The 25,868-nt window shown below is 36.5% G+C and overlaps 1 protein-coding gene and 2 pseudogenes across 1 annotated transcript in view; all 3 read right to left on the reverse strand.

Annotated features, from left to right (window-relative positions):
• Positions 1–24,013, reverse strand: part of LOC147007361 (uncharacterized) — a 29,884-nt gene extending 5,871 nt beyond the window's left edge. Inside the window, exons 1-2 of the mRNA XM_085867269.1 lie at positions 23,875–24,013; positions 1,588–2,428 (exon numbers count right to left, since the gene is read on the reverse strand). Of these exons, the coding sequence (XP_085723395.1) occupies positions 1,588–2,422 (835 nt within the window). The 5' untranslated portion in view covers positions 2,423–2,428; positions 23,875–24,013. The remainder of the gene's footprint in view (positions 1–1,587; positions 2,429–23,874) is intronic.
• Positions 22,859–24,537, reverse strand: LOC147007362 (uncharacterized; annotated as a pseudogene).
• An 823-nt stretch (positions 24,538–25,360) lies between these two features.
• On the reverse strand, positions 25,361–25,537 carry LOC147007363 (U2 spliceosomal RNA; annotated as a pseudogene).
• Between the last annotated feature and the right edge of the window lie 331 nt (positions 25,538–25,868).

The raw sequence follows: 25,868 nt of genomic DNA on the forward strand, positions 1-25,868 counted from the left end.
AAAGGAGAGATCTTCGAGCACGAGTACCGGTGCACTTCTGAATTATTTCACCAAACAAGGGACAAGCGAGGAAGAGGATGTTACCCGAGCGGAACTTCTCTTTAGTGGATTTATTGTGGAACATAACTTGCCCATATCAGTCTCAGATCATGCTGGACCTCTATTTCAAAAGATGTTTCCAGATTCAAAAGTTGCTTCAAAGTATGGATGTGCAAGAACAAAAACTTCAGCAATAATTGGTGAGTTGTCAAATGTTACTGCTTCATCTATTGCCGATATTGCTAGACTAGCTCCATTTAGCCTAGCTACAGACGGTAGCAATGACAGTGGTGAGGCCCAGCTATATCCTGTCCTGATTTCGTACTATGACAACAGTGCTGGGATTGTGAAGCAAGGTTTGCTAAGTTTGCCTGCGTGCAAACAAGATTCCACTGGAGAAAACATTTTCAAACTGCTTGATCATGAGTTCAGTGACAGGAAAATTCCATGGGGAAATTGTGTTTCCTTTTGTGCTGATAACACTGAACAACAAAAATTTTTTACTGGAGATGTGTAAAGTGATTTAGACTAATTTGGGTACGCTGATTTCAAAAATCATAAACGTTTTGCTGTATCACGTCAGGATTTTCAGTAACAGAAATATTCCCATTGGCTAGAAGTCAGGATTTCAATGAAATTTACAAAAATTCATTTATTCATTTATTTCATCATGAATGCTTCAAAATTATAGAAATTACAGAAAAACTCCACTAGAATGGAATTAAAAATGCTTTAGGCATTTGGCTTTGCGTTTGTGCTGCTCTGTGTCAGTTTCACGATGCAGGAACCAGCAGAAATCGCCCATCATGTTCGGGTTGTGCCGCCCTTGGTAACACGTCTCCATGAGTGAAATCTCTTGGTGGAATCGCTCGCCGTGCTCATCCGAGACTGCTCCCAAGTTGTCAGGGAAGAAGTTCAGGTGCTGGTGTAGGAAATGGATTTTCAGGGACATCCTGGAGCCAAGTTTCCTGAAGGACTCCAGCAGCTGCTGCACTATTTCTTCATAGTTGTCCGCACGCTCGTTCCCCAAGAAGTTGTCCGTCACAGCTTTGAAGCTCCTCCACGCTGCCAGCTCTTTGGGGTTTAGAGTTGTCGGAAAAGTTTCGTCCTTCATAATCTGTCGGATTTGCGGTCCAACAAAGACACCAGCCTTGATCTTGGCCTCCGACAAGGTGTTGCCAAACTTTTCCTTGAGGTATAAAAACCCACGCCCATTCAGATCCATTGCCCGTACAAAACTTTTCATCAAGCCGAGCTTTATGTGGAGTGGTGGAAGGAAAACCTTGGCTGGGTCGACAAGGGCGACATGCTTCACGTTGTGTCGACCAGGTACATGCTCTTTTCGCTCTTCCCAATCTTTCTTCGTCCAGTGATTCTTGTCGTCTCTGCTATCCCAGAGACAAAGGAAGCACATGTATTTCGTGTAGCCTGACTGCAGCCCTAACAACAGCGCCACCACTTTCAAGTCTCCGCAGATGTGCCAGTTGAAGTCATTGTACTTGATGGAATCAAGCAGCTGCCGCATAGTCTCATAGGTCTCTGTCATGCCGAACGCGTGAGCCAGTGGGACTGATGGTTTCTCGTTGCCATTGTGGAGCAAAACAGCCTTCAAGCTGTTCTTCCCCGAGTCGATGAAGAGGCGCCAGTCTGCAGGATCGTGATCACACCCAAGTTCTTTCAACAGACCGTTGATGTCACTGCAGAATGTCATCGTGTCTTCCATCTCAAAGAACTCAGCCATGTCTCTGTGACGTGCTCTGAACAAGGATATCTTGGTGTTAGGTTCAAGTAGATTCCACTGCTGCAGCCTTGATCCAAGCAGCTCTGCCTTCGCCTTTGACAGCGAGAGATCTCTTACAAGATCATTTAAGTCTCCCTGGTTCAGAAGGTGTGATTCTTGAGTGTCGGGTTCAAAAGGTTCATCATCACCATCCTCTTCACCACTGCTTACAGCTATGTTCTGATCAGCTGGAGGTGTTGGAACGGGGTTCTCATCATCATGAGGCACAGGTTTACGAGCAGAGACGCAGTCAGCGTACTTGATGTGACCTTTAGTCTTCTTGTTGAAGCCGGCGATGCTTGTGCAGCAGAAATAACAATCATCATGATGATTCTGCGGCTCACGCCATATCAAGGGCACCGCAAATGGCATGCTCGCGCGCTTGCCCACCAACCACTGAGTCAAGGTTGTGTGACAGCTTGTGCAGCAGATGTGTGGTGCCCAGCTCTGTTCTTGGTCCCCCACCTTACACCCGAAGTAGTGAAAGTAGGCGGCCTTCATTTTCACTGCTGTAGATATACTTCGCTGTTGATCTTTTTTGGTATACCGACCACAGACATAACAGAAGTTGTCAGGATGATTGGTACAGGAACGCCTACTCATCTTTATCTGAAAGAAAGAAATATAACACAAGTTAACAACAATTGTACGAAATAGACATGTTAAAGACATATGTAAATTTCATTGAAATCCTGACTTCTAGGCAATGGGAATATTTCTGTTCCTGAAAATCCTGACGTGATACAGCAAAACGGTTATGATTTTTGAAATCAGCGTACCCAAATTAGTCTTAATCACTTTACACATCTCCAGTAAAAAAAAAATTTTGAAATTTGTTGTTCAGTGTAATGCCTCTGTCATGGTGGGCAAGCACAAAGGAGTCGCTGCTTATATCCACAAACAAAATCCAGAGTGCTACATCATGGGATGCCCTTGCCATATGATGCACAATACGGCCAAGAAGGCGGCTCAGGCCTTACCCATTGAATTAGATGACTTTCTCATCGATATTTACTACTACTTGGACAAAAGTAGTAAACGCGTCAAAGGAGTGAAAGCACTGCAAGAACTCTGTGATGCCCCGACACACAAGATTCTGAAGCATGTCGCAACAAGGTGGCTGTCCCTTGGTCAGTGCCTAGACAGGCTGATTGAACAGTGGGAGCCACTTCGCCTCTTCTTCAAAGAAGAAGTACGAAGAAAAATGCAACCAACTGTAGCCAAGACTCTAACAACGAGCAAGGAGGACGGCACTGTATCTACTGCCAGTACTGGCACTGCAGGATCAAGCACTAGTGGAGCAGCATTCACCACTACCACTGCAGTATCTGCTGCGAAGAAGACAGCAGGGACAGCACCAAAACCAATGCTGAGAGCAGGTAGCATCACTGGCCCTTCATCACGTTCATCTACAAAGCAGATCCCTTCAGAGTCGAGAAAGACTGTGATAGTCCCATCTACAGGCAAAGAAGGACCCAAGTTAAGTTCTGCTTTTGCCAAATCACTTGATAGAAGCTCAGCAAAACCTTCGAATCAGAGGTCTTCTTCCTTGGCTGCACCTACCTCAAGCTCTCTCCTCAAACGTAAAATTGGATCTGGTACTACGAGTCTGACCTCTTCTGCTGGCAGTAAACGCAAGTGTGATCGCCCTGCGGCTAAGTGTACTACGAGTTCTACAACTAAAAGCGCATCTTCCTCAAACACTGTGCAGGAATCTAGAGAAAAACGTGTCACCAGGATGTTCTTGTCTCCACAAACAAAACTCTATTGTTTCTTCCTTCGATATGCTAACAAGCTTTTTGAGAAGGGGAAAGTAGGGTAAGAATACTGATTCTGGCTCACTTTTCCCCATGTAAATGAATGGGGGATTTTCAGCGATTCATATTTTTTTCCCTAAAAATAAATCCCCTTTTTATCCCAAGGTATATTTATTTGTCTCCCCTTTTAACTTGGAGGTTGAACCTCATTGAATTGAACACCTGGGGGTTGAACAGCTCACTCATTGAACCTATAAAGATTTGTTCATTCTCAAATTCCTTCAATAGTTTAATTTTCTTTGCACAATAATCCCCATCTAAAATATTGACAAACAAAAGATTTGAATCTTTATATTTTTTAAGATACCCCATTTGTGCCATTACGAAATGATAAACTTCTCTTAATGCTCTTGTTTGACCACCTCCTGAGCCACAGGTTATTTTTTGTTAAGCCCCGCCCACTTTTCTTTAAGCCCCGCCCACTTTCCACAAGGTATTCAATAAGCCCCGCCCACTTTTCTTTAAACCCCGCCCACTTTTGCTAAGCCCCGCCCACTTTTGCTAAGCTCCGCCCACTTTTCATAAGGTATTTTTTCTAAGCCACGCCCACTTTTGCTAAGCCCCGCCCACTTTTGCTAAACCTCCGCCCACTTTTCATAAGGTATTTTTTCTAAGCCACGCCCACTTTTCCTAAGCCCCGCCCACTTTTGCTAAGCTCCGCCCACTTTTCATAAGGTATTTTTCCTAAGCCACGCCCACTTTTCCTAAGCTCCGCCTACTTTTGCTAAGCCCCGCCCACTTTTCATAAGGTATTTTTTCTAAGCCACGCCCACTTTTCCTAAGCTCCGCCTACTTTTGCTAAGCCCCGCCCACTTTTCATAAGGTATTTTTTCTAAGCCACGCCCACTTTTCCTAAGCTCCGCCTACTTTTGCTAAGCCCCGCCCACTCTTACATCATTTCCAGTTCATCTCTGACTCACAAAGAAATCACTAGAAAATTACAGGATGTTATGGTTTTGAAAAATTTCCCAATGAAGGCTTGCCTAGGCTTGCCCAGGGAATTTCCAAAGGAAACCACACCCACCAGTCTTTCTCTATAAAAGCTTCAAACCCAGGCTCCATTTTAAACATTTGTTTTTGCTGGCAATGGTGTTTTGTGTGCTTGTCTCGAACTCTCTGTCTTCTATGGAACTAAACCTTCAAGTTGATGAACTGGATTCAAACCTCTTATCTATTGAGGTAAGATTTTTTATTTTCCTATTTTCAAACTTTGATTGAAGCATACTCATTTAATAATTAAATAACTTAATTAATACATTATTATTTTCTCTCACAGGAAATTGTGTCTGAAATACGAAATGAAAATACTGCTTTTGCTACAACTTGGGGCGAAATTGTTGGCTTGGTTGAAGACCTTATGAGCGACCAAGACCCACAGAACGAGTTCGTCCTTGATGACCCAACCAAAGAGTTATACCTTGGAGACCAGTAAAATCCTGAAAAAGAGTTTTACAGCAATAGTACTCATTGTGAGTTATCAAGACAATACCCACTGAACAAGTTATACCTTGATGAGCCAGAATACAAGTTTTACCTTGGAGACTCACAAATTTTGAAAAAATCAAGAAATGAGTTCTGCCTTGATGGTTTAAATAACTACCTTGGAGACTCAGGAAAAGGGTTCTGCCAAGATGGTTCTAAATATGGGGCCTACCTTGGAGACTCACAAATTTTGAAAAAATCAGTAAATGAGTTCTGCCTTGATGGTTTAAATAACTACCTTGGAGACTCAGGAAAAGGGTTCTGCCAAGATGGTTCTAAATATGGGGCCTACCTTGGAGACTCACAAATTTTGAAAAAATCAGTAAATGAGTTCTGCCTTGATGGTTTAAATAACTACCTTGGAGACTCAGGAAAAGGGTTCTGCCAAGATGGTTCTAAATATGGGGCCTACCTTGGAGACTCACAAATTTTGAAAAAATCAGTAAATGAGTTCTGCCTTGATGGTTTAAATAACTACCTTGGAGACTCAGGAAAAGGGTTCTGCCAAGATGGTTCTAAATATGGGTCCTACCTTGGAGACTCACAAATTTTGAAAAAATCAGTAAATGAGTTATCCTTAAGAGACTTTGTAAGTTGGTTTTACTTTGAATACTTGAAATGTGGGTTCTGGATTGATAACTCACAATGTGATACATATCTTGGAAACTCAACGGGAATGTGGTTATACCTTGAAGACTTGGAAAGTTGGGTTTATGTTGGACACTTGAAACTTTTTTGGGGGCTTTTATTTATTTATTTATTTATTTATTTATTATTATTATTATTTTATTTATTTATATTTTGGAGACTTTTGGAGTTGCTATCACTCTTTGGGATCTAAACCTATCGATGTAGTTCTTTGTTGGATGGTGCTTGATGGGAGCAAGATCAAGAAAGTTCTGGGAAGAAAGTGCAGGCTTACTCCCCCTTTTTACGTCATCAAACCTGAAAGCCTTAAAAGACAGAATTGGAAGAAGAAAAAAGAACGTAAATATATATATATATATATATATATATATATATATATATATATATATATATATATATATATATATATATATATATATATATATATATATATATATATATATATATATATAGGTGGAAATCTCATTTTGAAAAAGACATTGTGTTGGGCGAGGATTGAGTTGGGGTTGAGATTTTGAATGTGAGGGTTGGGGTTGAGATTTTGAATGTGAGGGTTGGGACACACACACACATACACATCAACAAACAAAAGTTAAGCCTTGACTATTCAGTTGAGGATTCTGTGTTTGGGGTTCACAGATGTAAGAACGTCCACCCCTTGACACACATTATATACTGTTATACACCTCGGACTTGGCCCTCGAGTGTCCACAACGGTGTATAGTAGGAGGGAGTGAAGCGCCAACCTATTGCTCCCATTGCACACACACACACACACACACAAACAAAAGTTAAGCCTTGACGATTCAGTTGAGGATTCTGTGTTTGGGGTTCACAGATCTAAGAACGTCCCCCTTGACACACATTATATACTGTAATACACCTCGGACTTGTCCCTCTAGTGTCCACAAAGGTGTATTATCTGCTTAGTTTTGTCTTTTGTAATTCCTGTGAATAAAATGAACCTAAAATCTCTTCCCCTTCCAAATCATATATTTTATAAGTCCAAGGAACTGTATCTATTACATCAACAATTTTAAAAAGTTCTTTCGTCCATCGTTCAGTAAAACCCTTTTCAAAATGAGATTTCCACCTATATATTCTTACGATATCACCAACTTTGAACTTAGGTTTTCTGACATTAATCTCTTTTTCATATTTTAATTTTGTAAATGTTTCTGATGGCTTCATATTCGTTGACGTGTGAATCGTGTCATTATACTTATCCACAATATCCTGAATAAAAGATGACCATTGTTGTGAACCGAGTTGTGTGAATTTTTTATATAGTCTCTCTTTTAAGGTACGATTAAAACGTTCAACAACAACTGCCTTCCCTTCATTAAAGGTACTGTATAATGTAATACTGTTATTTTTTAGAAAATTCATAAATGTCTTGTTATAAAACTCTCTACCCTCATCAGTCCACAATTTCTTAGGTTTTCTCTTACTTTTATTAAATATCTGTTGAAAAGCTAACATAAGAGTATTACCTGTTTTGTTTTTTAAAGGGACAACCCACGCATATCTACTCCTCAAATCAATAACGGTTAAAGCATACTTGTACCCCTTATCATTATTGAGTTCAATCAAATCAGCAGACCAGATATAATCAACTTCCTTGGAATAAACTTTCCTTCTCTGAAACTTTGTGAATATTGGTTTATGTAATTCATCAGCTAATTGCTCTTCAGTCTTAATGGCATCATTAGAGCCTATAAGTTTTTTGAATTTCCAAGTCCAAGTTTCAATTTAGCACTAATCATCTTCTTCACGATGAACCTATCAACTTTTTCTCTCAAGGTTGGATTTTGTATCAGAGACAAATTATATAACATTTCTCTATCGGCTTCATGCTTTTCTTCCAACGTTGTGGTATTCCCATAATCAATATCGTGTCTCATGCACACTTCATCAACTCTATTGATTGGTTTACTCCAGGATTTAGGATTGTCTGCCTCATCTAATCTTTTATCCAAGTTTGTGCCTGGACCACAGAAAGAATACCCTGGAAGATGTAATTCCCCTGGTATTCCAGTAGTTGTAAATTTACTTCCTGATAAAAACTTTTGTATATCTCCTCCGAGTTTGTGTTTGGAGATAAATTGATTTTTTTTTGAACCACACACCGAACATATACCTTTTTGTATAACCCTGTTATTTTTACTTTTAATATATGAAATATTTTTAGTATTAGTTTTCTTTTTACATTTGAGACAATAACTCATTTATTTATGAGAAAAATTTCTGCAGAGTGCAAAAACCTTTTTAGTTTCCAACATGCACATTTGAATCTTAATTTTTAAAACATAAAGAATCCTTAGAAATGCCTTCACTCTCTCCTCCATTTATTTAAGAAAAAACTTGAATTAAAATGAATAGCTTGACGATGCTAATAGTTTTGTTGAAAGTATTGCAAATAGACTTGTTAATTCTTTGTATTCCTCCCTGGTGAGATAAGTTATTTTCTTTAATACCTCTATTCTTTTTGAATCTGTCTGGTTTCCATATTTTGATATTTATTCATTCTCTCTCTTTCCTCCCTCTCTCTCTTCTCTCTTTCCTCCCTCTCTCTATTCTCTCTTTCCTCCTTCTCTTTCTTCTCCCTCTCTCTATTCTCTCTCTCCTCCTTCTCCTTTTCCTCCTCTTCCCTCTCTTCTTCAACTCCTTCCTCATCCCTTACTATCCTTGAATCGTTTACACCCCATAGAATATTATACATATATTCATCAGGATTTCTTGTTATTCCTGTATCCAAAATAATTTTTTACAACAGGAAACCAATAAAATTTCTTTTGAATTTCTAAAAGAGCCTTACCTTTTCTTAACCTTATAATTTTTTCATTATTTAACATTCTAATTAAATCTAAAGTTGTCGGTTTATCAACATCAGCATAATGCCAATCTTTTATTGAAAATACCTCATTCTTATGTTGTAGAACATATTTATTAAAATACCGAATACCCTTTTCTTGAAGGTATGCTTGAACACAGAAATGATAATTTTCTTGAAGCCTTCTTGCTGTCATTTATGTATTAGAAATATATGTTAGAATAATATTATGGCACGAAACACCTCCCCATCTTCCCATAGTTAAATCATTTTGTATTTCCTTACTTATTATATATAATCCTGTTTTTTCTGTTTTCATGAGATAAACAAGGGCAAAACCATTATTATATTTACCCTTATTAAATTCTTTTATTTGTTGTTTACTAATCGTGGCTCCACAAAACTCATTCTCGATACCAAGTGGATAATATTCTTCCTTACGAGACTGATTTAATTGTTCCAGGTCTTCGAGGTTAATTTTAAATGACCAATTATACCTTAAATCATTCATATCATACCCCCATTGTTCTATTCTCATACAAACGATACGCCCTTCTTTATAAAAATTTATTTTAATTCGAACTGTGAATTCTGTATGACCTGGAGATAATATCAACACTTCTGTATCTTTAGAATACACAGCCGTTTTATTTAAGTATATATATTGTGATAAATCGCTTAATCTCACCAAGTCATTCGCGTCAGTCGGGCTTGGATAATTTTTTAATTTATAAGCATTTTTCATGTTAATATTTTTGTTTATATTATATTTATGTCGTTCAGCCTGTGCCTTTGTGTAATAATTTGATAAATCAATATCCAGTTCTTGAGATACACCAAAGATAGAACCATCTTTACCAACATAAGTCATTTATATTAGATTAAAAATAATATCATAAAATTTTTTATTTTTGTTGAGTTGAAATAACACATATAGACATAATTGACCACAACACTTGGAATTTAATTCTTGGACTTGAAATGTTTGATAAACACCATTCTGTAAGAATTTTATGACTTCAACAGGTGGTGGAAGACCAAAACTATCAAAATAATATTTGTCTTGACTATTAAAAATACAAACCCAATGAGAACCGTTCCCATCATTATCTTCTAAGTTCATAATAATATTCTTTGTATGTTTCGACACATTTGTTAATTCATCTCTCATACAAATAACCACATTATGAATTTTTAATTTCTTACAATATTTGGCAAGTTGTAAATTTGATGTTGTATTCTTTCCAAATTCTTTCAACCACTCATCAATGCTCATTTATTTATTAGAAAGATATAATCCATTACCTCTTTTCGTTAATTTTACACCTGCTTGTGCTATAGAAGAAAGCATATCTCCAACTAACAATCTCGCTTTATCAGGCAGACCTTCAAGTTTTTCAGCAAAATCTACAATTACACCACTTCCACTAATTTGTTTCTCCAACTCTTTGTTATGTCTTTCCAATTCTTTTTGAGCCTGGAGTTGAGCCTTCCTTTCGTTGGCAGTTTTGACCGCTGTTGAAATACCACCCGTCAATGCTCCAACCGCACTTAAACCAGCAAATAAAGGAATTAGAAATGGGAGAAATCCTCCACTCGTCTCTCTTATTGAATATTTTTTCAACATTGGTTTTGTCATTTTAATTTTAAGTGAGCCAGTGTCATTCAAGATTTTAACCTGTTCTCTTGTGAGCAAAACATCAATTCTTACTGCTCCTTTTCTCTGAATTGTATTAACGTTAATCGTACAAGGCTTTTGATTTTGAACACAAGATGATAGTTTATGAAGATTGATTTGATTAACATATACCCCAGTTGGTACTTTGCCACTCATTTATTTAACAAAAAATTATGTGAGACTAATCATCACACCATTATCTGTATTAATCTGCAATTCTGTTTCTTCCAAAAGCAAACAATATGTATCAACTTCTTCACTCTCTCCTCTTTCAATGTATAGGGAAGTATCCACTCGATTAGACTTTATAGTTTCTTTTTGAGCGCTCAGGTCAAACGTATAGATTGTATACAAACTTTTAAATGCTGTCATATCCAAAATAGGTTCTTTATTTCCATTACTTTCACACACCTTTTGGTAAGACTTGTATGCTTCAGCAAAATCATTTTTTCCCAATTAATTTCCAATCTATCTCGTGGATAAAATGTTCCATCTAGAGAAACGCGAAGTTGTTTCACCTTAGCATTATCACTCAATGCATTATTCTTATCAGTCGCAGTATCACCATCTGGCTTTTTAAAAATCATCCACAGATATCGTGGCTTTCCTTCCAGAACACCCAAATTCCACGTGTAAGTAGTTTGATTGAGTTTAACGTGTTGACATCTTCTTTTGAGGTATGATACACTGAGTGGTTTCTTTGAGTTAAGTCTTCGATTCAACATCTCTTCTGTTTTAAGATTAGGAGTATATTCACTGATATACCAACTCATCTCCTCAATTACAAATTTATTCTGATCACCAAAAGCATTACCAACACCAAAAAGCAATCTATTTTCATTATCATTCCTTTGTAGTTGAAATCTAATTTTAAGACCATACAGAACTTTATCATAATCACAAAATCCAAATATACCTTTAAGAGGAACTGCCACAGTAAAACTATTTTCTGCTTTTGTATCATCATTATACATTCCTTTCCTTTGAATATATCCAGGGGCTGTGTTTGTTCCCGTTGACATATCAGGAATAAAACCTTCGACAGACCCCTTTCCCATTCTATCACTGAATGTATAGAGTGTAAATTTCATCATTTCAGATACAGCAGAGACATAATCAACCGCTTCAACTTCTTGTGTTCCAATATACAATCGCACACTATCAAACATTTTCCAGAAGAAATCATTTACAAGTGTAGCGTTTGTGTTATTCCCAGCCTTAGTGAATTTAAATTTACACAACAAGAAACTTTCGGAGAGATTCAAATAGGTTTGTTGATTATTTATTTCAAAACTTTTTGTACCATTTGTATTCCAGTCTGTTCCAGTTATTGCATTTACCTTGAAGTAATCGTTTTTGGTGGAGTGTGAGATAATAATGGTAGCATCCAAATCATAGATACTATCAATTGCTTCCATACTTGTATTTATTTAGGAAAAAGATGTTAAAACTTTTGAAACCCTGATCCAAGTATTTGAATTATTTTCTGTCGTTCTTGGCGGACAACTGAGTTTTACCTTTCTTAATTTCTTTTATTGCTTGTAATTTATGAGATTCTTTCTGAGCATCTTTTATACTCTTTACAGCACCTGCTACATTTCCCACAGCAGAAGCAGTTGAACCAATTAGGTCTTTATGTTTAAGAATAGTTGAACCAATACCCATGAGAGTATCAATTATCCCATCTCCTCTAAATTGATGTCCAACACCCCTTTGTCTCTTAGGTTTATAGTATCCTCTACCAAGATACATACCTTCACCCTTGTAGTACGGGAAAGGAACATCCCATCCCCTGTAATTATTTTATATTTTCCCAACTCGTGCTTCCTCACAATAACCATCGTATTTATTTATTGAAAAACTTCACGTAGGTGAATTCTGATGGATATAACTTCTCCATTAAAAGAAATCACACGATTATCTTGGTCGGTTATCCTAAAATTTACTCTGTGTATGGTTTTTCCTGACACAGGTAGATAAACCAAATTTTTAGGCTCCATATTGAATTTATAACCAATTGGGGTTGAGTATGCGCTGAATGAAAATATTGTATTTGTTTTTAATCCATCATTATAAGCACCATCAATCAAATCACAGTGAATTAACACCGAATTTATTCCTGAGGATATTTGAATGACATTATCACTGTAAAACGTCCCATTAGTTTCAATCTTTTTGAGGAGAAACCTAATAACTCTCTAAATGAATTATCAATTGTGAAATCAACCTTGTAGTTATTTTTAACTTTAATCGTTGATTTTGAAGTATGTTTTTGAATGTTTATAATAATATTTTTTGGTTCATCACCCTGTTCTTTCATAAGACGAGCAATTTCGGAAGATATTTGAGAAATCTCGTATGCTCCGGGTGAGACTGTTATCGTTTTGTATCCACTTCCCGGATTATAACTAAACTTGTCATTTTTCTCGGTTATATTAAATAAGGTATTATAAGTCTCCATGGACAATAAAGATGCCTCATATTCTTTTGTTGTGTCAAGTTGTAGTGGGTATGGGAATGAAGATGTGTGGTCGCTTGTTGTGAAATTAAAACTCAGGATTGTGCTTCTCATCTTATTTAATATGAGATAAAATGTCTTTATATTGAGATTTATTAATTATTTTCATGTTCATCAACTGGTCTAAAATGGCTGATGCTTCATTAAAACAATTGTTATTTCCAGCCTTCTTACTGCCGAACAACAATAACAGTCTATTAACTAATTGCGATGGGTCATTTGGAAGAAAACTAATACCTGAACCAAGGATACTTAAAGCCTGAATAATGTGTTTCTCCTTCTCATTCTTCCTACTTTTACCAGAAAGAATAACCTTATAATTTAGAGTGTTCAGCAAATCAATATATACTCTATCATCATTATTTTCCATATCCAATGGTTTATCAATATACTTTGATTCATCCCTCACAGTTGAACCTTGCCTTCGATCTTTTGTGAGAAGAAACATTAATCTCGGAGTTAGTTTAACAGGGGGTTGAGCAGAACTTAAGAACCTTAATTCATCATTAAATATCAATACCTTTTCTTGAACAAGATGAAATATTGCTGGTTGTTCTGTTGGAATGAGTCCTGCTTTGGTTTTTGAATCTGCTGAATATTCATTGTTTTGAACAGCATTCACAATATAATCAGGGGGTTGATTAATCTCTTCCAGTTGTTGAAATAAACCTTCATCATGTTCTAATTCTCCAATATGCTCTAATTCTTCCTCCGTCATTTGACTGAAATCTTTTAACATTTGGAGCTTTCTGGGAGTATATTCTACTGTGGGAACTGTGGAAACATCTTTCATTTTTCTTGGGAAGTTTTTAAAAGTGGTTTAAAAAATTTCTCTTGTTTTTTTTCAAATGCTTCTTCGCCCGTTAGTTTCTGTCTGCGTTTCTTCTTTATGTCTTCCTGTTGTTTTACAACTTTTGAAACCAACTCTTGATGTTCCTTAAATCTTCTTGCTCTTTCTTTTGTATCCATTTATTTATTGTAAAATATCATTTAATGAATTGTAAAGATCAACAGGGAAATTTTCCTTTTCTTCATCATTCAAGTAGATGTGTTCAAATAAATCCTTTTCTTTAAATATTTCATCAAATTCTTTATTAACATTAATGCGAGTTGTAATTTCTTCTTCACTAATCCTTGCATCTCTGCTTTTCATACGTTTGTGTTGAGTTTCTTCATCAACATCAAAACCGAATGATAAAATCTTCACTCCGCTCAGATATTTAATAATTTGTCTCGTTCCTTCTGGATTAGTTTCTAATATCCCAACACCACCAGATTTTAGTTTCTTTAACTCACTCTTACAATGTGAATATTTTGTTGTACCAAGAGAAACCTCCTCAAATATTTGTCCTTCATTCCTCAATCGCATATGTTCCTCCACTGAAATATAGTGATAATCTTCACCTTTTACTTCTCCAGGTCTTATTGCTCTAGTTGTTGTTGATACAATGCGTATCACGGGGTGTTTTTAAGTAAATTTACAATATTCTCATTTGTACTACACAAGAACCTTGATTTATGAAAGTTTTTTCCAGAAGCAGATTTACCCACAAGATTTATAATAATAGTTGTCATTTATATATGTAATTGTTTATAAAACAAAAAATATATCCCTTAATATCTCATCTTGTTTCACAACAATATATTTATATTTTTCAGTCGTGTGCTTCATATAATCCTCAAATTTCTTTTTACTACATAATGTAGAACAATTATCTCTCCAAAAATTATTGATATCTATTGAATTTAACTTGAATAAAATAAAAGTATTAGCATTGTTTCTGATGGAACGACGAGGAAGTTGAAAGTACGATTGACTAAGATAAATACAATTACAAGAAGAATGTCTCCCTCTTGTGTAGTAGCTGTCCATTACCGTTTGGTTTCTCTCATTAACACAATCATCAAAGATAACGAGGTTCTTTTTGATTTATCCAAATCTTGGGGAGACGGTATATCATCCGTATTATCACTAAGAATACAAGTTATAAGATTTGATTTCTTTTTACATCTCTGTGTATCACAAAATAGTTGAATTATATCTTCAATGTTATAATCATTTAGGTTTTTTGACGTTTAAATAAACCTATTATATCTTCTTTTGAAGACCAGCATTAAAACCTTGTGAGAGTAGTTGATACTCTGGTTGAAAACTCGACTTTGTGAAAATTATTAAATTATCATAATCTAAAAAGTTGGGAGTGAGGAGCATTTTTAAAAGTAAGCAGGTTTTTCCACATCCACTTGAACGAACTATGAGACATCTTAATGAATTTGGGAGATTTTTATGGTTGTTAAATTTTATCTTATTTTCCCAAATAGGTAAAAAATCATTCATTTATATATTTGAAAAACAGGTTATTTAATTTATTATTGGCTTTTTTAGAAACTCTATATTTTATCCTAAGTTCAGGTTTAATTTCAAGATAATCCATTATTTTATTTATACAATATCTTGTGTTGATATTTCCCTGAAAATTACATCCATGAATAATATACAACAACAATCCTTTGAACATTTCTCTTATACGTTCAGTTTCTTCCCTTGTAAGGAAAGGTGTGTTATCATCCTCATACTTTACATTCATTTCTCTAATCAATCTTGTAAAGTAATTCATTTTTGGTGTAAATCTAAAAGAATTATTTTCCTTTTTATATTTTTTATTATCATTAATTAGAAGATAATCACAGAATATACATTGTTTATAGACTTTTGACTCTGTGTTTAATCCCCGTCTTTCACATGCAGGACAATTCTCAAATTTGTCATATGGAGAATCAGGAAAGTCTAGCATATTTATAAAGTAAAACTTTACTTAAACTGAAATTCATCTATACTTTCAGTTGTATATTACCATCGATACCTTTTTTCATTATCAGATTCAACGACAACATTTTTTATATTAAAGGTAATTTTAAAATTATCGTTAACTACTATTGAACGAAATGTCATTTCACCTGATATATTAACATCCTTTATTTCATCAAGATTTACATCTTTAGGGTTGTTGAAAAAAATACAAATTTCTCCTTGCATATTACAGATGGTCTTATCTTTTCTTTCTAAAGCTTCATCCATAAGGTTTTTGTTCTTTGATACTTTTTCTTGTTTCATTGCTTTTTCTAGTTTTGAATATATTACTAGAAGGAGAGGAGAAACTTTTGTGAGAGATACTTTAATTGATGTTCTACCAGGTATACTAAAAGCCCTTCCACTGAAGGAAATTGAAGAACTCATATTATTTACCATAATAGTTTTTATCCAATAGTTGTTATATTTATCTTTGTTCAATTTTACATCCTTGACATATTTCTCAGTATCTTTAACAGATGAAGAGATTGATTGAAACTTGTCTTTTGTGTCTTGAAACATTGTATTTATTAAGTGAAAAAGTTGGAGGATAAAATGTTTTTAAGCACAGATTCACCTATAAATTAAACGAAATTTTCATCAAGAAAATTTTAGTTTAAGCAAAGTTTTATTCTATAAATATGGTGAATACAACGTACTGCGATGTTTGTAATCACGAATATAAACATTATAGAAAACACCTCCGAACCAACAAACACACATTTAATCTATTTCATCAAATATCTCCTCTTGAGTTGGAAAGAAAACATTGTGATATCTGTTCAAAGGATGTTTTGAAGAGTAGTTATAATCAACATCTTCAATCACAAAAACACAAGAAAAATGAGTTTAAAGTAAAGGGAGACTATTATATTAAAAACACTGATGAGGCATTTAAAAGGCATATAAAAATAAGGATTTTTCAATTTGGAGAACCCGGTCCATCATCAATAGCTGAATCAATTGAAATAGTGAAACCCGATGTTGAAAAATTTATTAAAAAGACATTAAAAGAAATAAAAACTTTAAAGTTTTATATGGGAGTGAAAATGAATATGAAAAGACAAGATGAAGAACAAACTCCTTATATGAGAACAGATCTTCATTTTATAACATCATTTCAAGATTTTTTGAATAGTGGGGTTTATGAAGAACTATCAAGACAAGAGGAGGACGTTGATAATACAGTGGTAGGAAGTGGATTCAATATTAAAAAAATCATCTTTTTAGATATACACATTCTAAAATCAAACCCTCTTAAAGCTTCTTCTTATATTGAATTACCAAAAGAAATAAAACTAAAGAAGGCAGTTGTTAATATTAAGAACAATGATAATAAATGTTTTCTCTGGTCTGTTCTTGCTCACTTACATCCATCAAAATGTAATTCAGAAAGAGTAAAACAATATATGAAATATGAGAATACCTTGGACATTAAAGATTTTAAATTCCCAATGCCATTAACAGATATTCCTAAATTTGAGAAAAAGAATAATCTTTCTATTAATGTATATGGATTAACGGATACAAACAAAGTTCAAATATTAAAAATTTCAAACAACTATAAAAATGAAGAAACACACATTGACCTTTTATATTTTAGTGTTGGAAAGAATTCACATTACACATACATCAATAATTTATCAAGATTAATCTCTTCTCAGGTATTCAGAACAGCAAACAAAATATATCCTTGTAAGCAATGTCTTAATTCATTTCATACAAAAGAACGATTAGAACAACATTCAAAATATTGTAGTAATCATAAATCAGCTGTAATTACAATGCCTAAACCTGGTGAAAAGATTTATTTTGAAGATTATAATAAATCTATCATGCACCCATTTGTGATATACGCTGATTTTGAATGTATCCTTAAAAAGATAAATACTGCTTCTCCTAATCCAAAAGAACCATATACAAATAAATATCAAAAACATATTCCTTGTGGTTTCTGTTATTATATCAAATCATCTGTTGGAGAAAAGTATAACAAACTTGAACATTATCGTGGAAAAAATGCTTCACAAGAGTTTGTAAAACGATTAGAAAAGGATTGTATAAGACTCACTAAATTAATGAAAGAAACAAATGAACCGATGAAATTAACCAAAGAAGAAAAATTAGAATTTAGAATGAACAATATCTGCCATATTTGTGAGGGGGAAATTAAGGAGTCTAAAGTTAGAGACCATTGTCATCTTACTGGTAAATATAGAGGTCCCGCTCATTCCTGTTGTAATCTTAATTATAAATTACCTTCTTTTATTCCAGTCTTTCTTCACAACAGCGCCAACTATGATACACATCTATTTATAAATGAACTTTCAAAAACACCAGGGAATATTTCTGCTATAACAAACACAAGTCAAAAGTATATTTCATTTTCAAAAATGATATTCACAAAACCTTTAACTCGTATTAGGTTTTTAGATTCTTACAAGTTTATGGGAACACCACTAGCCTACCTCGCATCAAATCTAAGCTCCACGGACTCTTTTCCAAATCTTAATTCATTCTTTCCAAAAGAGGAAATTCTCACTCAAGAGGAAATTCAGATTAAAGAGAGAATTCAAAGTAAAGAGGAAACTCTAATTAATGAAGAAATTCTAACTGAAGATGAAATTCTAATTATAAAGAAAATTCGAACTAAAGAGGAAATTCAGATTAAAGATGAAATTCTGATTAAAGAAGGAATTCTTACGAGAGAGGAAATTCAAACAAGGAATGAAATTCAAAGTAAAGAGAAAATTCTTACAAGTAAGGGAATTTATCCTTATGATTATATGGATTCATTTATGAGATTTAAAGAAACACAACTTCCTTCAAAAGAAAGTTTCTATAATAACCTTTATGAAGAAGAGATAAGTGATAAGGAATATAAACACGCACAAGAAATATGGAAAATATTTAAGATAAAGAACCTTGGAGAATATCACGATTTATATCTAAAAACAGATGTTTTATTGTTAGCTGATGTGTTTGAAGCTTTTAGATCACTCTGTCATAATAAAAATTGTTATGGATTAGATCCTGCCCACTATTTCACAGCTCCTGGTTTAGCTTGGAGTGCAATGTTGAAAATGACAAAACAAGATATAGATTTAATCAGTGATGTGGATATGCTTTTGATGATTGAGAAGTCCAAGAGAGGTGGAATATCACAAGTATGTTCAAAAAGATATGCTAAAGCAAATAATAAATATCTTCCAAATTATGATAGTGAAAAAGATAGTAATTATTTGATGTATTTTGATGCTAATAATTTGTATGGATGGGCAATGTCTCAATCTCTACCTTATGGTAAATTAGAGTGGGTGGAAGAAAAGGATTATGAAAAGGCTTTGATGAATATTGTTATTTCTTCTCAAGAGGAATTGAATGACGAAGAAGAAGGTTATTATTTTGAAGTTGATTTGAGGTACCCGAGTGATCTTCATAATAAGCATAAAGATCTTCCTTTTGCATGTGAGAAAGAAACTCCAAAGAAAGAATGGTTAAGTGATTATCATAAAAGTTTTAATATTAAAGGTAAATCAACAGAAAAGTTATTAACAACATTCTATGATAAAGAGGGATATGTTTTGCATCAGAGAAGCTTAAAACAGTTTTTGAGAGAAGGATTGAGAGTAGCTAAAATTCATAGAGTTTTAAAATTTAAACAAAGTCCTTGGGTGAAAAAGTATATTCAATTCAATACAGATATGAGAGCAAATACAAAAGTAAAATTTGAAGGGGACTTTTATAAATTAATGAATAATGCTGTATTTGGAAAGACTATGGAAAATGTTAGAAACAGGCAAAACATTAGATTCGCAACATCTTGGAAAGAAGCTTCGAGATTGATAAATAAACCAAGTTTTGAGAGAGAAGAGGTTTTTTCAGAGAACTTTTCTGCAATTCATATGAAAAAGGAAAGTATTGTAATGGATAAACCAATTTATATTGGAACAGCAGTTCTTGATTTATCAAAGATATTGATGTATGATTATTTGTATAATGACTTAAAGAAAGAGTATGGTGAAAATGTTTCATTGTTGTATATGGATACTGATAGTTTTATCCTAGATATAAAAACTGATGATGTTTATGAAGATATGAAGAAAAATATTGGAGTATATGATACAAGTAATTTCAGCAAGAAGAGTGAGTTATTTTCCAAAAAGAATGAAAAGGTTATTGGTAAGTTTAAGGATGAGTTGGGTGGAAAAGTAATGAGTGAGTTTATTGGATTGAGAGCAAAGGCATATGCTTATAAGTATGGTGAACAGATTGATAAGAGGTTAAAGGGAATAAAGAAATATGTAATAAAGAAATCAATAACTTTTAGAAATTATTATAATTGTTTGATGAATAAGAAAGAAGAATATAGGAAAATGAATACAATAAGAAGTTATAAACATAACATATATATAGTGAAGAAGTAAATAAAAAGGCATTAGGAGCCTTTGATGATAAGAGATTTATTTTAGATAATGGAATAGATTGTGTTCCATATGGATATTGTATGATAGAGTGTATAAAATAGATTATGTTTTAACGATGGGAAGATGGGTTAGGGTTTTTTAAGGGCTACCGCCGCATTTTTTCACAATATATAAATGGTTAAACCAAGTATTAATCAAACTAAAGAGTGGAGAAAATCTCAGTCTTGGTATATAAATGGAAAACATAATGAATGTGAAAAATATCAAATAAGTCTTATTGAAAAAATAACTAAAACAAAGGTAAATAAAACAAATAAGCGAATTAATTTAAAAACTAGTAAGTTAGAAGATGTAAAGAAAAAAATGAATATCCTTGAATGGACTGAAAACTTTGATGGTTATCAATTGAACAATGAAAAAACAATTTACTATAATCTCAAAATGATATGTGGCTCAGGAGGTGGTCAGATGAGAGCATTAAGAGAAGTTTATCATTTCGTAATGGCACAAATGGGGTATCTTAAAAAATATAAAGATTCAAATGTTTTGTTTGTCAATATTTTAGATGGGGATTATTGTGCAAAGAAAATTAAACTATTGAAGGAATTTGAGAATGAACAAATCTTTATAGGTTCAATGAGTGAGCTGTTCAACCCCAGGTGTTCAATTCAATGAGGTTCAACCTCCAGGTTAAAAGGGGAGACAAATAAATATACCTTGGGATAAAAAGGGGGGTTTATTTTTAGGGAAAAAAATATGAATCGCTGAAAATCCCCCATTCATTTACATGGGGAAAAGTGAGCCAGAATCAGTATTCTTACCCTACTGGGGAATCTTCTGCTCCAAAGAGACGAACCCTGTATTCATCTCCTGCACGGAGAATTGAATGGTCTTCTGAAAGATATCTTCGTACGGTTTTTGAAACCATCGGTGTCATCGGTTGCTCTGGTAAATGTACCCTTCTCTGACAGAAATCATCAGAAGAATGATGAGGACCTCATGATTGGGAACGATGCCAAACTGTATATAAGGGAACAAAGGAGTCTCAAGAAATCCACCTTCACTCTGAGTGAGTCAGACATCCAAGGTTTCTTCAGTGCAGTTCGCTCATATTATGTGAAAGCCTGCAATTACATCTTCAAAACCTGGCCGCTAGATGATGAATTAGCCAAGCATGCTCAGGTGCTGGATGTTAAGCTACACCAAGAAGTGGGGTTTGACTGTGTGGAGTTTTTCATCAAGAAATTCCCCTGTCTGTTCAGTGGCGGTGATAGTGACATAGACAGTTTTGAGAATGAATTCGCTCACTACCAGGCAGACGCCTCCATAGCTACAATTGCTACTGAGACAGTGAGAGTGGATGAGCAGTGGCATCGGATTTCACAGCTCACAGATCCCTCCCTGCACTGGTGCCAAGAAGTATCCTAATTTGAGCAAAGTGATGAAGGGAATCTTGGTCATTCCTCATTCGAACGCATCATGTGAGCGGGCACTCAGTCTTGTACGGAAGAATCATACTGCATTTCGTCCCAATTTGAGTGTCAAAACCCTGCAAGCTCTCTTAATTGAAAAACTAGCTCATAGCACCCCTTGCTACCAGAGAGAATACAGCAAAGTCATAATCAGAAGGGCTAAAAGAGCCACACAGCTGTCACTCAGCAAAGCTGCCATGGAAAAAGCAAGCAGCAGTAGTACCAGCCAGTAAGGTAAGAAAAATATTGCTTCTTTTGTGCTTTTTGTTAATCTTTGATTGTCCCCTAACTTACTAATATTAACATACATGTAACATTAAAAAGTGCACAATTTTCCCCTTTTTTTGTTCAAAAAGTGGGAATTCTTAACATGTTAAATGCTCCAAAATAGGGCTCAGAGGGCACTAGAGAGCGTCTAGAACCCCAGAGCTTCCAAGACCCCGCCGCAAGGGTCGAGCGCTCCGCGCTCGAGATGTGCGCTTAGCGCACATTATTTGGTGTCGGTTGCAAATCCTCCCTAATTCTGATTTCCAAAAGTTGGCATCTCTGGGAGTGTGGTGCGTGTGGGGATTGTGGGGAGTGTGGTGCGTGTGGCGCGTGTGGGGATTGTGGGGCGTGTAGGGATTGTGGGGCGTGTGGGGCGTGTAGGGATTGTGGGGCGTGTGGGGCGTGTAGGGATTGTGGGGCGTGTGGGGAGTGTGGAGATTGTGGGGATTGTGGAGATTGTGGAGATGGTGGGGATTGTGGGGGGTGTGTGGAGTGTGGTGCGTGTGGGGGTTGTGGTGAGTGTGGTGCGAGAAGGGATTGTGGGGCATGTAGAGATTGTGGGACGAGAAGGGATTGCAGAGCGTGTGGAGATTGTGCAGAGTGTGGTGCTTGTGGGGATTGTGGTGCGTGTGGGGCTGGTGGTGCGAGGGGGGAGTGTGCAGGGTGTGGGGGTTGTGGGGCGTGTGGGGCTGGTGGGGAGTGTGGGGCGTGTAGGGATTGTGGGGAGTGTAGGGCGTGTGGGGAGTGTGGTGCGTGTGGGGATTGTGGGGCGTTTGGGGAGTGTGGTGCGTGTGGGGATTGTGGGCGTGTAGGGATTGTGGGGAGTGTGGTGCGTGTGGGGCGTGTGGTGCGTGTGGGGATTGTGGGGATTGTGGGGAGTGTGGTGCGTGTGGGGAGTGTGGTGCGTGTGGGGAGTGTGGGGCGTGTAGGGATTGTGGGGAGTGTGGGGCGTGTGGTGCGTGTGGGGATTGTGGGGCTTGTAGGGATTGTGGGGAGTGTGGTGCGTGTGGGGCGTGTAGGGATTGTGGGGAGTGTGGTGCGTGTGGTGCATGTGGGGAGTGTGGTGCGTGTGGGGAGTGTGGGGCGTGTAGGGATTGTGGGGAGTGTGGGGCGTGTGGTGCGTGTGGGGATTGTGGGGCTTGTAGGGATTGTGGGGAGTGTGGTGTGTGTGGGGAGTGTGGTGCGTGTGGGGATTGTAGGGGTTGTGGGGCGTGTAGGGATTGTGGGGAGTGTGGGGCGTGTGGGGAATGTGGGGCGTGTGGGGAGTGTGGGGCGTGTGGGGCATGTGGGGATTGTGGGGCGTGTGCGTGTCTGTTTTTAGTTACATGTGTGCGGTGCGTTGGTTTCGTGCATTCGCGGTCTGAACTCGAACCTGGGCCCGTGGTGTGTGGCGCTGTGGAGGAGGTAATGCTGCGGCATGGTGTGGGGAAATCCGTGCAGTTAGTCAGGGAATATTGCAAAAATCTGGGAACAAATTCCTTACCAAGAAATTTCTTCACCAATGTGTTTGTGAGGGTGTCCACTAACATATTTGAAAAAGTTTACATTCAACTCCCCTTGGGGAACCCGTGACAGGGGTCAATGACCTTTTTTAAGATAAAAATTTTCTTATATTTCCATTCTGGGTCACAGTATCCGACAGGAAGCATCGAAATTATTCAAAGTAGGCTCATTTTAAAGCTAAGAACATATCTGACATGGTGATACCTAAAACAAATCAATATGTTAAAAAGTTTGCACAATTTTGAGCAAAAAAATATAATTTTTGGGTAAATATTAACTTTTCTGGTCTACAATTCCTCTTCTGGGAAGATTCCCCTTCGTTTCGTTTTTCTGAAAGTTTCCAGCAGACTGCCCAAGATATGCAGCATTCATGTATTAAAAGTAAAACATTCTGGTATTTATAAAATTAAAATTATGAAAGGTCACTGACCTTTACTGTTTTCCCTTATTGTAACATAAATTGTAATAACCGTTAGTGGGAATCCGGAATCGGTTTACCATCGGTTCATCCGCTTTTGTGTAAGGGTTTAAATCGATACTGCTCCACAATGTCAAATACCTCAGGAGTCGATGTCTGAGTCTTCTCCAGACTCTACATCATCAGGGATACAGTTCATACATGTAATGCCTTTACAACTTCCGCATGCTGAGATACACTTGACACCATTCTACTTGCAGTTGCACTGCCGGTTGCTGCAATCTCCAGCACAATTGCAAGTCGTGAACCGGAGCAGCTCCTCAGGAGCCATGGGGTCTACTGTTGGATCTGGCTCGTAACCACGAACCCCTCCCATCCATCCATAGTCACTGGGGTCCAAACACATGCTCTGCAGCAGCATCCAGTCCCGGGTTTGGAGATAGGCACGGAGAGAATGCTGTGCAGCTGCACACTCTGTTGGAGGCAGAGTCTCTGGTTTGATTAGCCTGGCCGCCACCTTCCGCGAGAACATGTTGTATCGAATTGCACCCAAAGTAGCACCTGGGTCATGGTAAATGTGCTGGAAAATCGCAATACCGGCCCTGATCACCACGTCCTTCGTAGCCCGTACGTCAAGGAAGATGTCTGTATGTTCATCAATGTCCCCTGCACAAAACCTGTCAAATAGAGTCGTTTTCCCGTGGCCCCCGATTGCAGAAACCGTATCACAACCGGTGAAGGCATGAGTAAAGAGCAGGTACTGCCTCTTTCTTGCAGAGAGAGCTTCTCGGATCCTCCTGACATCGTAAGAGCCCTTCGATTTGGTTAAGAAGAGTGGATGGTTGGTGCTTGAGCTCTGGTGTACCAGCATTATCAGCACGTCCGCGTCTTCCGCCCGCACCTGAAAATAGAATAAGATATGAGCAAAGCGTCTTGAATTTTGCAAACACGGTGAACTTAACAATTGAAAAGTTATTTAACTATGCTACTCTTGTTTTCTGAGGATAAATGCACTTTCATAACAATGTGGCACATCAAAATACAAGTGACGTTACAAAAATGACGATCATGTGTTTACTGATGCCCAGTGCAGCACAACATTTGGATTTGCCAAATTAAAAAAAATAACATTGCCTCTTCTTTTTTTATTTAACTCAGTTTATTAGTTTTATATATTGCCAATGTCAAGGTTTTTTTGTTTTGTTTTCTCAACACAGAAACAAATCAAAAGTAATGTCGTTGATCTAAGTAAAATACCTGGACATGGACGTCATGGACAAAAACAGGACACGAAACGCACAAAAAGCAGGGATGGGATGGACAAGATGGAAACTGGAAAATTGGAAGGAGAGATTTGGCAGGTGATGTGAAGAAGAGCATGTGGGATCGTGGTTTAGGATTGAGGACGATCTGAGATGGTGGTGTAAGTGTCGTGTGTGGGGGAAAGACTGTGTGGGGGAAGATTTGAGAGGATGTGAGGGGGAAGTATTCAGAAGGTGGGGTGAAGAGGGAGACAGAAAGGGGAAGATGAAAAATTGAAAATGGGGTCAGGATGGTTGCTTTTCCTGATAAAGCTTTTTGATTCAATTTTAAACAAAACTTCTTTGTTCTTTTCTTTGTTTATAACAAAAGGTGCACTGATCCTGGAGATAATGCAATACCAGGACAATGCGTGGAACAGACAGAGCAAGCTCATAATCTGACTCCTCCAAACAAAAATACGTTTAATAGAGAAGTCCCACGATGTGAGACATATTGGTTATTAAACCAATAAGAACAGATTTATTAAAAATTTATAAAAGACCAAAATTAAAAAGTTAAAAAAGGAATAGACACTGAGGATAAAATTCCTCCACACCGTTAGAATCAAAAAGAGAATAGAAATAGGCCCCTGGGGGAATGTCAAAACAAAAAGAACACAACCCCCAAGGACCAAATTTTGCTCAATACCAGAAATAAGGTTTGCCAGATTGAATTGATGGAAAATCATCTTTCAACTCTTTCGATGTCTCTGAGTGAACAAAATTAATTTTTTGAGTAAGCAGGGAACTAATTAAATAAATATACCTCGCCTTTTGGCTCATCTGGAACGGAGTTCTGGGGACCTTGTGGGATGGTGCGTTGTGCGTGCGTGC

This window comes from Eptatretus burgeri, unplaced genomic scaffold (genome assembly GCF_056783735.1).
Source record: "Eptatretus burgeri isolate ZD-2024b unplaced genomic scaffold, Ebu_testis_v1 Ebu_testis_scaffold_257, whole genome shotgun sequence".
Classification (NCBI taxonomy): domain Eukaryota; kingdom Metazoa; phylum Chordata; class Myxini; order Myxiniformes; family Myxinidae; genus Eptatretus; species Eptatretus burgeri.